The sequence below is a fragment of the Diachasmimorpha longicaudata genome, chromosome 5, assembly GCF_034640455.1.
Source record: "Diachasmimorpha longicaudata isolate KC_UGA_2023 chromosome 5, iyDiaLong2, whole genome shotgun sequence".
Classification (NCBI taxonomy): Eukaryota; Metazoa; Arthropoda; class Insecta; order Hymenoptera; family Braconidae; genus Diachasmimorpha; species Diachasmimorpha longicaudata.
Window position 1 is genome coordinate 5,970,955 of NC_087229.1, and position 13,736 is coordinate 5,984,690.

At 37.1% G+C, this 13,736-nt stretch overlaps 3 protein-coding genes across 5 annotated transcripts; 1 reads left to right on the top strand and 2 right to left on the bottom strand.

Moving 5' to 3' along the window:
• Positions 1 to 95: 95 nt before the first annotated feature.
• Positions 96 to 5,334, bottom strand: LOC135162710 (transmembrane 9 superfamily member 3). The gene is made up of 7 exons (XM_064121466.1): positions 5,044 to 5,334; positions 4,736 to 4,931; positions 4,534 to 4,659; positions 3,516 to 4,285; positions 2,259 to 2,614; positions 2,066 to 2,149; positions 96 to 1,765 (listed from the first exon to the last, which is right to left on the bottom strand). The coding sequence occupies exons 1-7, from the start codon at positions 5,122 to 5,124 to the stop codon at positions 1,621 to 1,623; spliced, it is 1,758 nt and encodes a 585-aa protein (XP_063977536.1). The 5' UTR covers positions 5,125 to 5,334; the 3' UTR covers positions 96 to 1,620.
• Positions 5,335 to 5,533: 199 nt separating this feature from the next.
• LOC135162711 (dynactin subunit 4) lies at positions 5,534 to 8,949 on the top strand. The gene is made up of 6 exons (XM_064121468.1): positions 5,534 to 5,829; positions 5,917 to 5,987; positions 6,463 to 6,839; positions 7,189 to 7,694; positions 7,829 to 8,019; positions 8,281 to 8,949. Exons 1-6 carry the CDS (start codon positions 5,701 to 5,703, stop codon positions 8,498 to 8,500), a joined length of 1,494 nt encoding a protein of 497 aa, XP_063977538.1. The 5' UTR covers positions 5,534 to 5,700; the 3' UTR covers positions 8,501 to 8,949.
• LOC135162713 (small ribosomal subunit protein uS11A) lies at positions 8,950 to 10,543 on the bottom strand. Of its 3 annotated transcripts, none has more exons than XM_064121471.1 (4): positions 10,408 to 10,543; positions 9,882 to 10,035; positions 9,421 to 9,508; positions 8,950 to 9,229 (listed from the first exon to the last, which is right to left on the bottom strand). In XM_064121471.1, exons 2-4 carry the CDS (start codon positions 10,028 to 10,030, stop codon positions 9,011 to 9,013), a joined length of 456 nt encoding a protein of 151 aa, XP_063977541.1. In that variant the 5' UTR covers positions 10,031 to 10,035; positions 10,408 to 10,543; the 3' UTR covers positions 8,950 to 9,010. The 3 variants fall into 3 exon arrangements, with proteins under 3 accessions (XP_063977541.1, XP_063977542.1, XP_063977543.1); XM_064121472.1 differs by having other exon boundaries at positions 10,391 to 10,532; XM_064121473.1 differs by having other exon boundaries at positions 10,404 to 10,470.
• Positions 10,544 to 13,736: the final 3,193 nt, after the last annotated feature.

A 13,736-nucleotide genomic window follows, 5' to 3' on the forward strand; every position in this document is an offset into this window, starting at 1 on the left:
CACAGAGGCTCTAAGAGACTATCTCCATCTTCAAGATATTTTTTCTAATAGTGATACATATGGCTAGTTTAGGAGAAATAAAGGATATGGTAGACTTATATTAGTAGAAATTTTATATTTCTCCACGACAAAAGAAAAAAAATTTGATAATGGTAATCATATGCGAGATAAATACATGTATCAATTTTGATAACAGAAAATATAAATGAAATGATTTTTGATTGAGAAAAACTTTGTACAAGTATATCAGTATTATATGTCACCACGTCACAATGATTCATCTCTCCTTTTGATATCCTTCACGATTTACACTACATTAATATAAATTAATTCATTGGCCAATAGTATGACGATTTATATCTACGTGATTTTTTTAGAAGGAAAATTATGATAAAATGGGCATTACACCCACTAGGAAAAACTAGTAAGTATCTGGCGTTATTCTGACATTTTGCACCCGCACAGACGTCGAGCAGATTGTTTGCTTGAATTTATTTTTACATTATACACGTTTACAATTACTCTTTGTGCTGTTGTCGTGCATAATCGTCTACTTGTTTTGCAAATCCAAGAGGAAAACCTGATGAATTTTCAGTTGTAAAATAACTTTATTCACTAAGCCCCGATATATTTCTCTCCGAATGTTATCTACGTTGTTTTTCATTTGATTCTTCAATTTTTGAAGTCCAATAATTTTAAATTGATTTTCTGTCTTTATGTGATCCCCAAAAATTGTAATTATATACTTCTAAAAACTGAGCAAAAATAGGAAACAATTCTAAAAAAATTTTTGCAATTCTTTCTATTAAAAGAGCGCTGTACGAAGGATTGTGAGATTCAGCATGTTTTGCTCCCTTTCCCATGTTGATGTTACCTGGCCACTATTTGCCGTAGTAATGGCGCAGGTCTAATTCATCCCTCTACTCATTTATTTCGAGGTATCCGTTAAAAGGCTCTTTAAAAAAATTCCCTACTTTTTCTGGTTCAAAAATATATATTTCTATAATTTTTAGGGTTCTTTCAGTGACAAAAAAACATTTAAAACTCCACGGTTTTGTAGATACAAAAATTTAATGGAAAAGAACCTCGATAACGACAGGAGAAGAATATATTCGGTCTCTAGATTAAAAATGTAATCGCCTGAAGGATTAATGGAAGGAAGATTCGTTCGATCAGATTTATTTATTGCACCGAATGTGATGTTTTACACTCAAAGTAATTCATCATCGAGTTTCCTTTAAAAAGACTGCTCTATTTCGATCGCAATACTGGCTCATAACTTTAGAAAATTCATCAACCTGGATATTCGGGGGATAATCAGCGCTACGGTACTAAACAAAAGAGAATATATTATATATCGTACAATAAAATTGTTATGATAAAGTCTGTCCAATTCAGTGAATGGTGATGGGAGTCCACAGGAGGTAGAGATGACTTCACTATCACTCAATTGGACGTCTTCTACAATATCACAGTGTCAATGGAACAAAATTTGTTGACGCAGCACAGACACTGAGCACAGATTTCCGTCATTCGATTTTATCTTCTTGTATTCATTCTCATGCACACGTACATTATTTATTTGTAAATAATTATGGGAGGGGCGGGGGATGGGCAGAATTAATCTATTTTAACTGTTGAATAAATTTTACGGACGAATGCGTTGGTACCGATATATCCTACCGTACCGCACATTATTCCAAGTGCTAAGCTAAAGAGTGCCATGTAACCAAAGTAGAAGGCAGTTTGGAAGAGGCCGTACATTCTGAAAAAATGTTTAAATGGTAATTTAATTAATTATATGACGATTTCTTATAATTAGAGGGGGCCATATTCATGATACAGCTATAATTGTACGTGGAAATGTCTATGGTCTTTCCTTCTCTCTTCAATTCTAGCAATTCCTCATAGGCCTCCTGGAATTACCTCGAGGGGCCTAAAATTTTCTTGGTTTTCAGGAAATGGCGCAGTTGCATAGAATTTTTTTCCAAAATAACCCATGACAGTAAAACCATAGACATATCCACGCCAAAAAATTCAATATTCTTATGATCCAGTCACTTACTTTGTTTTGAAAAAGAAATAGTAGAATGAATAAATATAGACGTATCCCGCAGTGGAAGCAGCAGCTAAGAAACTAGTCCATTGCCTGAGGAACAAAAATAATTACATTATTTTTATCATGAAGTTTCACCACTTCATTACAGAAATAATTGCCAACTAAATGATAACGTTAATTAATTGCGAAGAGTATTTACCATCTGTAGTCTTCGGCATTGAGCAGGAAATACGTGCAGACAATAGTTACGCAAACAGTTACGATCATAAGGATGATGAATACGAGAAGCATAAATCCGTAGACGTAGTAGATCTTGTACGCCCAGAAGGATGTGAATATAAAATACATTTCAATGAATATTGAGCCGAATGGAAGTATACCCCCGAGGAGGATGATCACGAGTGGTTCCATGAACCATTTTTTCTCGGGAATGGGCCGAGGAACTGCGTTGACACGACAAGGTGCATCTGGAGTCCCCGCCAGGTTTCGTCCCAGAATTGTGCCCACCAGGGTCAGGGGGAGAATGACGAATATGCAGATGCAAGTCACTGCCACCTTTGGATAATAAAAAAATTAAATCCGTTCCATTTCGGCAAAGTGTAATTCTCATTGTAATATATAGTGTATAATAACTGTCATGTATATATGTTCAAAAGGAAATTTCAAACGGTTTTTTACCAGGACTCTCTGGAGGTAATCCCTTTGAAAAATGCTATAATGTTTGCATCATATAGCAAACAAAAATTATGGAAAATACTGTAAATGTACGGTGCATTATGGTGAATTACATAGAAGACGAGTAAAATCTAACTCTTCATGTGATATTCACATGACCCCTGGATGGTTCCATCCAACATCTTATATAATCCTCACTAATGTCAATATAGAAATGGAAGGGATAAAATCAACACCTTTGTATTTAAATAGGTGTCTTGGTCGTTGACTGTTTGATACGACCGCTTGTGTTCTCCATTGTGCCCCATTTAAATTTTCCGCCTCGAATATGGAGATGTGGCGATTATAGTGACCAATGAGACATCAATGTACCACGTTTTCAAGGATATTTCAACTCTGGTACATATTATCCATGTGCATTTTTACAATGAATGTAAAAAAGTTGGCTTCGAGAAAAAAAACATTTTTCCAAAATTCTGTAACATTTTTGGCGATGTTTTTCGCTATTTTCTTGAAAAATCCTCATGAACAGGACTTAATGTTTTTTGCTAGTTATGTTATGAATCATTAAAGAACCTCTCAATGTATTTTCCTTCTACTAGAATGTTGATTTTCTTAAGGTGTCGATGTTATTCCCATTTCCTCTAGAATATTTTCCTACAGAAGTTCTCAATTAAATGAGAAAATTCCGTAATGAAATGACAAATGGTGGTACTAAAATATACCTATGGACAAAAATATGATTTTGATTTTTTTTAATACTGTAGAAATAAAAAATTACCATTGATCCAAATGGAATAGCCCGACTTGCATGGTAATAGATAGCAATGAAATTGATGAAGAATGCTGTTCCACAGACCATGACAGGGAGCATGAAAGCACTTAGAATCATCTGTTTAATCCAAACTCTGCCCCCCATCCTGGCATAGAGGCCACCTCCAGCATAGCCATTCAAGGGTGATGTAGCTGCATACATGAAGATAGCAGTTGACAGCATCGAGCCCCTCTCGGTGTACAATTCTCCAAGAATTGCAAATATGATGACACTAAGTACAACAAATGTGACTTGATAACCACAGCCCACAAGTGCTGAGAAGAGCATTGGATAGCTAGCAGGTCGAAAGACATCCCCATGCACTTGCTTCCAGCCATACTCGTCCCCTAAATCCCTCTCGATATCGTCCATCTCCTCGTCTTTGCTGTATCTCGCATAATCCTTCCGCAATGTTCGCATGAGAATCATGGAGACAAGGCCCACCAGAAATATCACCATCATGAAACTGTTGAAAATACTGAACCAGTGAATTCGATGCTGGAAGAAGTTGGCATCCAAGTACTTGTCAAATCTATCCTCGAATTTTACACTACTCTTTCTCCAGTTAACTTCGTACGTGAAGGCTATGCGAGCGTTTGGTAGTAATTTCACTTTGCTCTCACTTGTTACGTTGACGTCGACAATTTGCTTGCCATTGTAACCAATGTCGATCTTCTTGTGCGTCCAGATGAAATAGGATATTTCGCCATTGTTCTCTTCAGGTTCACCTACAACTCCTGAAAAACAAATTCATTTAATTTTGATTATTTATTGGATCAGAGAGATGAGAGCGATTAAGTCTCGAGTACATGAGAAATATTCACAAATGGGAACTTGAATTATCTATAAATCATTAAATTAGCAATCAGTAGAAATATCGACTGCCGATAGATTAGAAACGGGAACTGCTTCAAAATAAGTTGAATCATTCCATTTACTACCGAAAAAAAATTCTACAAATATATACAACTTTGGAATTCCTTACCCCAAATTGGAAGATTATCTATGTACATTTGATACCAATACTGGTTTTTCACAGCATAAATGAATGCCTTCAAGTGATTTTCATCCAGTGGCTTTAGTCCACAGAATTCGGTCTTAGCTACGTCGGCTAAAAAAATGAAAATGTAAGGATAAATAATTTGTAATCGACACAATTGTCTCGAAGAAAAAATGGATGTTCTCACCTCTAAATTCTATCTCAAGCCCACTGGACTTGAGCTCAATGCCCTGCAGAGCTTCTGACAAAGTCTCATGATAGTGGCCAATCATTCCTTTGGGTCCAGAACAGAATGGCAAAGAAAAGTAGGAGTAAGTCTCTTGTCTGTTGTGGTATGGGCCCACTGTGCTCATCCACAGTACAACTTCTTCATTATCGTCGTACTAAAATGGCAACAAAATTCGTTGGGTATACCTCATCAGCATGGAACTCCATGAAATTAAAGCGCCCAGGAAATGGTCAAATTAATGACAAAATGTGCTGTATAATACTCACAACATGATTGTGTTCATCAGTACTGACGAGATGAACCAGACAGAATGCCAGAATTAATAAAAATTGGCGTGTTCCTAACATATTTAGGTCCTAATCGTATAATTGTATTTGAACGTTCAACTAGGGGCACTAAATCAACGAAATTAGGTTAAATAATTGGGGAGACGGCCCCAGACATGTCCAAAATATCATTAAAGTTCCTATAGTTTCACGTAGACAAGTCAACGAAAGCCGACACGAGTACACACTTTGATATTACGATCGGAGAGTTAGCTGATAGCTGATCATTCTGACACATATTACTTTTCGTTCTCATGGAAATAGGGCTTGCTGGCGATGTCGCTGGCTATCGCCACTCGGTGATTGGTAGCTGTATGATAAAATACAAAATACCTGAGAGCCGCCCTAACTCGTGTCGTTTACGAGAACTTGTTCTCCCGTTTTTGGCTTTGCAATACCTCTCTATACCACACTTTATCCCGTCCGATTCTCCTTGGTTCGACGACTCAATCAAAGAGGTCGAGGATAGATTAATCTTCTTCCATCTTTGTAGTTGACAAACCCTAATGCGAATGAACTGTCCGTCAGTGAGAGCTGTCAGATTCTTCAACATAAAATCACCCAATACCTAGTCAAAGTGCATTGCTTTTATCAACAATGGCCTATCTATTTCAACCGGATTATGTGAAATACACCTGCAGCTGTGGCTCTCTCAAGCCTATCTCGAGGATTTACTTCTGTCGACATTGTCTGAAAATACGGTGCGGATACTGTGTCTCTCATGAGGTGAATTTATAATTACTCTAAATATTCATCGCCCCCTCCCCCCCTAGAATCAATAGTTCAGTAATTTAGCGATTGCATTGTGGACAGGTGGAGTCTCATTACTGTCCAAATTGCATGGAGATTCTACCGGCCTCTGAAGTTCGACTGAAGAAAAATAAGTAAGTTCATTATTCTTTCATGTCAATTGCTCACACTGTTTATACATTTTGCAATATTTTTTGATTATCGAATTGACTGAGAATTAGGACAATTTTTTATCTCAATGACACGTCAATTACATATATTATGGAGTCACAATCATGGGTTGAATGATGTGGATCTAATTTTGTACCTCAAAAATGTGTATTGCAACAAATCAAATTTTTTTACTTCCGTAAATCAAACAATTGTTTCTTCTTCACGTTCTGTTTTTCCATATAATTGTGTCGTAAAAACCCTTCTTAAATCAATTTATGTTTTCCCAAAATTTCCTTTTCATTACCAACGAAATTCTTTCAGCACGACAAAAGCCCTTGAAGACAACACCAGACTTTCAACTCCAAACAATTTTGTTTCTCGCATTCCCCAATTGAAGACGTATTCGTCCAATAATCTCTGAAGTTTATTTTGCAACAATCAAATGATATTTTTCAGATGCTCAAATTGTTTCGACTGTCCCTGCTGTTTCCAAACTCTGACAATCCGTGCAGGTCATGCCCCTCTTCGTCCCACGTCCTCTAATCCTACAGAGGAATTGAAATCGACTCCCCGGAAGGTGTACTACCTATGCTGTTCCTTGTGTCGTTGGAGTTCTCGAGATGCGGGTATTCCAGATCAGTTTGTGGCAACTGGAGGTTGGCCGGAGCAGGAGAATCCTCATGCTACAAGAATAACAGCTCTCATCGACTTCCACAAGATTCTGGCCTCCAGGGAGCGTCAGCAGCATGAGAAGAAGAAGTTGGATCCGAAAAGGGTTTGTCTGCAATTTGAAAAATTCGGGCTCACTTCGGCCAGGGCTCGGAAACTAGTAGGTAAGAATGTCAAATGAATAAAGATTATTTAGTTTTTTGACAATTTTAAGAGACTTCACTCGATGGAAATCGTGTCTTCGATATCAGGTGGACGTGCGATTAGAGGGGCATAACATCACTCGTTTATTACCAAAAATTAATTGAAAAATACAATTTTGTCTTTGCAATTATTAGTAAGAAAATAAAGAAAAAAAACCCAACCCAAGAGAATAACTTTCCTCTTTCGTAATGTAATATTGATCGGTTTTTCATGAACATTTATGAAGGAAATTAACAAATTTTTATGAACATTGCTAAATACAGGAGTGATAAAAAAATATTATTCCTCATGTCTTATCTTCATGGTTAGGTTTACCAGCAGTTTCGGAGCCAAAATGGCAGCAAGCGGACTATCCCCAGCCCTCAATAGCCTCCGACGAGATTGACGAACTCCCGGACTCAATTTTTACCGAGGAAATCGATATAACGAAGATCACGACACTGGAGCAGCGATTGCAACAGCCTGAAGTCCAGACAGAGAAAATCAATGAGCTAAGGCCCCAGCATAAAAAATTTCCGGTAAAGAGGTCCCAGAGGTGCAGAACATGCGAGCATAATGTCAGCAAGCCCGAGTTCTCTCCACAGTCCATCAAATTCAAAATTCAACTCTCTGCATTTTATCATGTGCCTGAGGTCAGAATTGTCACATTTGAGCCATTGGAAGTGGGAAAAACGAGCCAGTTGCTACTAAAATTCTGCAATCCTACCCAGCATCAGACGCAGATTGTTTTATTGGATTGGGATGCTGCTACTTATGCTACTACGGCCGGAGCCAATGGACAACAGGAGGAGTTAAGAAGGGAGAATTTGCAATTGGTAATTTTTTCTCTTATTTCCGTGAGGAGAATTTCTTTTAATGCTAGATAAAAGTGCGGTCGGATAATGTAGAGTGAAATTTGCAACACTTTTTTCAAGTAAACAGGAGAAAAAAAATTGTTTTTTAATTTTAGGGTGGAGAATCACCGAATTTGCTGCCTTCGGCAGTGAGACAAGTTTCAGTTATAGAGGACCCGAAACCCGTACATATTATTCCCGGGGCTTCAATTGAACTGCCTTCAAGTACTTTGATACTCCCTCCAAGAGATGATACTGCAGAGTACGATGATACTGGAGATACCCACAGTTTTCAGGATGATCCAAAGTAAAGACACAATTTCATATTTTCTCCATAAAAAAACACAATAACGGTCGGGCACAATACGGGTGCATAATATTGTTAATTTAGCTTTGAAGATGAAAATAGTACCATTCAATTTTGATTGCTTTTATTCAGTGCTTGATTTTAGAAACTAATTCGCCCATTTTACGCCATCTTTCTTTGCATACTCATACTTGTCATAAATGTAAAAATAATTAATTTGCTAATATTGCCACTGATTTGAAATGAATTAATTTTTTTCAGACTTGTAGTTTGGAGAAAAGGAAATAAAGCAGTTTTAAAACTAAAAGTGATGCCTTATGCACCCCTCGAGGGTCACGAGGACGAGCCTGTGGTGATTGGTATGGTGATGCAGTACGAATACGTGAATACAATAGTATCACTGGAAAACAAAACTCCCCAAAAAGTAGATCTGAAGGTTCAGCTATTCTTGACCCTTGACAAAATCTCTGGCTCCACATAATTGTTCAATGATCAACGATAAACAAAAGGCTTTGGATTTTCTAACTACGAATCTAAGAGTTGTTCGCAGAGTTGTCAAACAATTTGTACGTCTATCGAAATGGTCGTTCGTTAAAAAGAATGAAAAATTGTTTTTTTTGCATTCTGAACATGCAGAACATAGAAACAAAAGGATTCGATTTATTTATTGCAAAAGTAAATTTTGCTTTTCAAACGGACTAATTCTGTATACTAAAAGATCCGTAAGTTACAGTACTATCGTAAAAGAGCCAATTACGGAACTGTTGTCTACGTGAATTTTGAGAATTGTTCCTTGTGAAATTGTACCAAGAAATAGTTGAACTAAAATCATAATTCACTTCGCTTATGCACTTGTAAAATTAACATTTTTTTATAATCACGAGAAAAACGTTGAGAGGAAAAATAAAAATATAATTTATCGATTAAAAATGTTGAAGACTTTTCAAATATTTATTTGTAAGGTATGATAAACCATACATATGAATGGAGTTTACAGCCTGCGTCCACGACGACCGCCCTTCCTGCGCGTTGAGTCTGATGGAATGGGGGTTACATCCTCAATGCGGCCGATTTTCATACTCGAACGAGCCAGAGCACGTAAGGCTGACTGAGCACCGGGTCCTGGAGTTTTTGTTTTGTTGCCACCAGTTGCTCGCAGCTTGATGTGGAGCGCTGTGATACCGAGGGATTTGCATTTCTCAGCAACATCCTACACATTGAAATGAGCGAATAATCAGTCATTATGATAACTTTAGAAAATGGAGACCGAGAGGAAAAAATATTTGTGTTAAATTCTTCATTTGCTTGAGAAAGGTGTTTAGCTTTCAACAATTAGATTACTTCTATTAAGACATTCTGAGAACTTAAAAGTGCCTATCGTGCTCCACCCATCATATTTACCTGAGCAGCTAACATGGCAGCATAGGGTGAGGCCTCGTCACGATCAGCCTTCACTTTCATCCCACCGGTGACACGAGCGATGGTTTCCCTGGAAAACGAATCAATCTCATTAGTCGAATGAAGTTAGAAATCTCTTTTAATAAATTACCAAACCACGCACATGTGCCTGTCGTTGGTATAAAGAACTCCCAATTATTTTCGGAGTTATTTTTTTGTAACTAATAAATACAATTCCAAAAGTTAAACATCACAATCTCAAAAGTTAGGCATTACAATTTGTAAAAATGGTATTGTCCACATCACTCTGATGATTGTTAATTGAGATATTGTGACGGAGAGAGTAATTTTTTTTCATTAGCAAGACAATATCAGTGCAAAGAGAACTTTTAATAAGTTTTTTTTTCATTTAAGAACAGTTCCATGCGATTTATCAAACAAAGTATAACGAATGAAATTCTAACCTTCCTGACAAGTCCGTCACATGGACGAAGGTATCGTTGAAGCTGGCAAAAATGTGAGCAACTCCGAAGACGATTTCTCCCTCACGAACTTGGGGTCCCAAGGATACCTGGACCTCTTCTTTCTGTACCTTACCCCTTTTAGGTGCCATGGTAACTGTAAAATAATGTATGAATATCAGGTCAATCACTGGACCTTCAAGATCGCCGTTCAAAAAATTTAACAAAAAAATTCGCAATCACGCAAAAATTAATGAAAATCAATCCACAGCACTTTCGTCTCATTAAATTTGTCGATTAATTATGTTTTATGACGATTTGAGAATGCATGGATGACAGTCGAGTTCGGAGAGTTTCTAACCCCTCGTCACGTCGACAAACCTCATCCGCGAACATCCAATCCCACAAAATAATAATTAATCACTCAAATCAATAATTGAATTCCCACCGATGTCTTGAATCACTCGAAATCACTATTTTTAAAATAAATCATCATTAAATTCCGTAATTACCGCAAAAAAGTACCTACTGAAGACTCTTGTATACAGCCCGACCGAAGCAGGAAGTCTAAAGGAGGAACTTCCGTTCTACCCACAACAATTTAAATTTTCCCCTCCAAAAATTCAAAAAAACTTCCAGCAAAGTTGGAAAAAAGCAAAAAATTCTATTAACCTTTTCTCTCAGTTTACACTCAATTGAATCGGAAATCAGCAGTGATAGTTAGCAATAAATAATCTTTAAAATATGAACAATAACTTTAAAATATGAACAACGCCTCTGCTGGAAAATTCCTGTAACACGTTGATTTTCGTACCTCTTTCGGGAAAATACCGAACTACCATTCAACAGCAGCGCTCAGTTCTACTTCGGTTATTTACGTTAACCAGAACGAACGGCTCGAATTTACCCGAATGGGTTTTTCACCAGGGAGTCCACAGTAAAACATCAGCCATATTTGTTGTTGTCGTCGATTGGGGTAGAGTGACTAGAGCTCGGGGGAAAAAATTATCTGCCTTGTTGTTGGGTCGTGGGGGCCCTTATTCTCGGTATTTTCCTGTGTCATAAAACAATAACACCTTCACAACACAATTATGTACATGAACATTGCAACGCTTTCATAAGATTACTTAGAAATAATTCATTAATTAATCATTGAGGTGATGTGTTGTGGGTGAATAGTGAAGCGTCAATTTTAACGGATAAAAATCGAGTTTATGGGAGTCTGAGGAAAATTTTATTTTTTCCCGTGACTCTGGTAGTTGTTTATTAATTAAATTTGTGGTTCATGTGTGGTGATAGTGCGGTCAGTTTTTGTAATTGTGTTGTGAGACCTGTGGGGAAAATCGAGAGACAACAAAAAAGTGAGAATTTACTTTGTTCTTTAGATTTATTTTTTTTTATATATATTTATTTGTGACTGGTTAGTGAAGTCGAGGGTTTACAATGCAGCCAGGGCTTTTCCTTTGCCTTTGTTGAGACTCTGGCGCTGGGGGAGGAAAGACCTATGACCAGTGGGGTGGTTCCCCCGGAGGCTTCGGGGTCGTCGAACGAATTCACTCATCCCAAGAAATTTTCTGTCAGTTGCTGCTTGTTGCTGGATTCTAGATTCTGACAGACACCGTCATGTGAATGGCGTCCCATATGTTTTTCCGGTGGTTCCATGGTTTCGAGGCATGGAAGAAAAATTTGAGGAATGAATTTGAGCAGTTGGGCGATATGGTCCTAGTGGGATTGGAATTTTTTTTTTGAGAGGGTGGGTGGGGGGCGTAGAGGGCGACGGCATTGTTTTTGTTCAGGCGTATATGCGTGAAACAAAGAGACTGGGTGACTACTGGTGCTGTCCCAGGATGACGGTTTAGCTGGAAAATTAAGGGTGGGATCAATACCGCTGGGAAATACAGGAATCAGCTGTTTTAGGTTTTCGAAAATTCAGGGGAAATGGGGGGTACGTTTTTTTTGTTCGTTTTGGTTTGGATATTGTGGAGGGGAACCTGGTGGGGATAGATGATGTGTGGGGGAATTGTATGTTGGAAATCGGTTTTCAATTTGAGATATAGGGGAGGACTGACCTTGCAGAGATTTCCTGGAAGGTGAAAAAAATTCCAGAACATTCGGAAAATATTCTAGGATATTTCTATTAGCTTTTGGTTGTCTTTATTGCTGTGTTCGATAGTTAGAAGAACAATTACAGAGAGTTTAATCTATCGATGCAAATTCGTCAATGGAAATATTTTGGTTTTCATTTTACTGTTCCTTTGTTTGTTTTGACGTTCAAAGAGTCACAGAGCAAAATATCCTGTGAAAATATTTCATATACTGATAATATTCTGCGTTTCATTTAAAAATTTGCTAAGAAGTCCTCTAATTCCTTATTAAGTCCTGATATACATCTGGAAAAGGTCAATCGTCTGGAATTTTTTAATCGAGGAAGTCGTGTTAGAGATTTACTTTGATTTGTCCAGTAAAAACTTCTGATGAATGAGAAAGCATTTATAATGGACTAGAAACAATTCCTTATTATTTTTGATTTGAATAAAGTTTGTTGTAATGAACCTTCGGAGATATTATATCGGATTTAGTCAATAAGATTTAGAAAAAATATAAATTTTTCGCAATTTAGTGTCAATTTATGCAAATTTAATTGGCTTCTTGTTGACTTCTGAATCGATGCAATCGACAGTCCCTCAACCTTGCGGTAACGCCGGCTTGGTAAGACTTCACCTTCAATAGCCGTCCAGTGAAAGTAAAATGTTTATCTCAAAATAAGCATTTAAATCGGATAGTCTGGGGATGCCGAGTGAAAGGCCCCCCTTGATAGGTGGAAGAGAGTATGTGTATCAATTGTAATTTCAAGGTTCTGCACGCTGAATTATAAAATCCATTGGATTTGGAATATTACAGAGTGGAAAACGATAAATAGCAAGCATTTGCAATGCGAAATCACAATCGGTTTACATAATGAATTATAAAATTGGGGTTATTATTCTTTCTTTCATGCAGTTTTTTTACGACCTCAATCGATAATCTGAACTCTGACACTCTGAGAATTCCATAAATATTCGCCATGAGTGGAGTGGGATTATGAGTCGAAGAAAGATTTCTGATAAATGATGAGATCAGCTTAAAATGTTGGCTTGCGAAATTTAATTTCCATTAATATCTTCGGAACGAGTCCTACAAAAACAGAATAGCTAAAGCGAACAGGCCAATTACTGAGCGGTTAAGATAAATTCAACGTTTGTGATAGGATATTATGAGATTAAAAAATTGCCCTAATGGAGATATAATAGCTTCCATGCTTTCACGAATATTTTGAGTAGTATAAAAACATTTTTTTCAAGTCGAAGTAGCAAAAAAAAGTGAAGCAGCTGAACCTTTATGATAAATTAAAATATTATAAAAAGATGTGGGTTCCAGGAAAATCCATTGTATTCGGCATCATAATGTTTTTTCACAACTTTATTTTGGTTTAAGACCCGGATATACTTTTTTCGAATGTTATCTGTATTGTTATTCATTTGATTTTTTTTTCTACAAAGCGGTGCCACTTTAAACTGATTTTCATCAGCAATGGTAAGATCGGTCATTACTCGTTAGAGAAAGATTTTTTGACTCTTGGGATATTATCACTTGCTTTTGATTTGTGCTACAATCCTCCCACGTGGCAAAAACCATTGCCAATCAGCTGTCACTTCAAGCGGTTCTTCCGCGGAGCACTGGATAATACGGATCGTTTAAATTGACAGCTAAATGACACGATAATTTTCAACCAAATTTTTCGTTACAAGTGCTTATCGGAAGAAATTTTTTAAACAATTTCAAAGAGCTTTTTGTTTATTAATCCCCTATGTGTGGAGT

Excerpts from the sequence above, each read along its gene's own strand:
- LOC135162710 (XM_064121466.1), bottom strand. The coding sequence starts at position 5,124 with ATGTTAGGAACACGCCAATTTTTATTAATTCTGGCATTCTGTCTGGTT. Across the intron at positions 4,932-5,043 it reads CTGATGAACACAATCATGTT|TACGACGATAATGAAGAAGT; the intron begins GTGAGTATTATA and ends TTGCCATTTTAG. Across the intron at positions 4,286-4,533 it reads AGATAATCTTCCAATTTGGG|GAGTTGTAGGTGAACCTGAA; the intron begins GTAAGGAATTCC and ends TTTGTTTTTCAG.
- LOC135162713 (XM_064121471.1), bottom strand. The coding sequence starts at position 10,030 with ATGGCACCTAAAAGGGGTAAGGTACAGAAAGAAGAGGTCCAGGTATCC. Across the intron at positions 9,509-9,881 it reads GTGACGGACTTGTCAGGAAG|GGAAACCATCGCTCGTGTCA; the intron begins GTTAGAATTTCA and ends TTCGTTTTCCAG. Across the intron at positions 9,230-9,420 it reads CTGCCATGTTAGCTGCTCAG|GATGTTGCTGAGAAATGCAA; the intron begins GTAAATATGATG and ends TTCAATGTGTAG.
- LOC135162711 (XM_064121468.1), top strand. The coding sequence starts at position 5,701 with ATGGCCTATCTATTTCAACCGGATTATGTGAAATACACCTGCAGCTGT. Across the intron at positions 5,988-6,462 it reads GTTCGACTGAAGAAAAATAA|ATGCTCAAATTGTTTCGACT; the intron begins GTAAGTTCATTA and ends GATATTTTTCAG. Across the intron at positions 8,020-8,280 it reads AGTTTTCAGGATGATCCAAA|ACTTGTAGTTTGGAGAAAAG; the intron begins GTAAAGACACAA and ends AATTTTTTTCAG.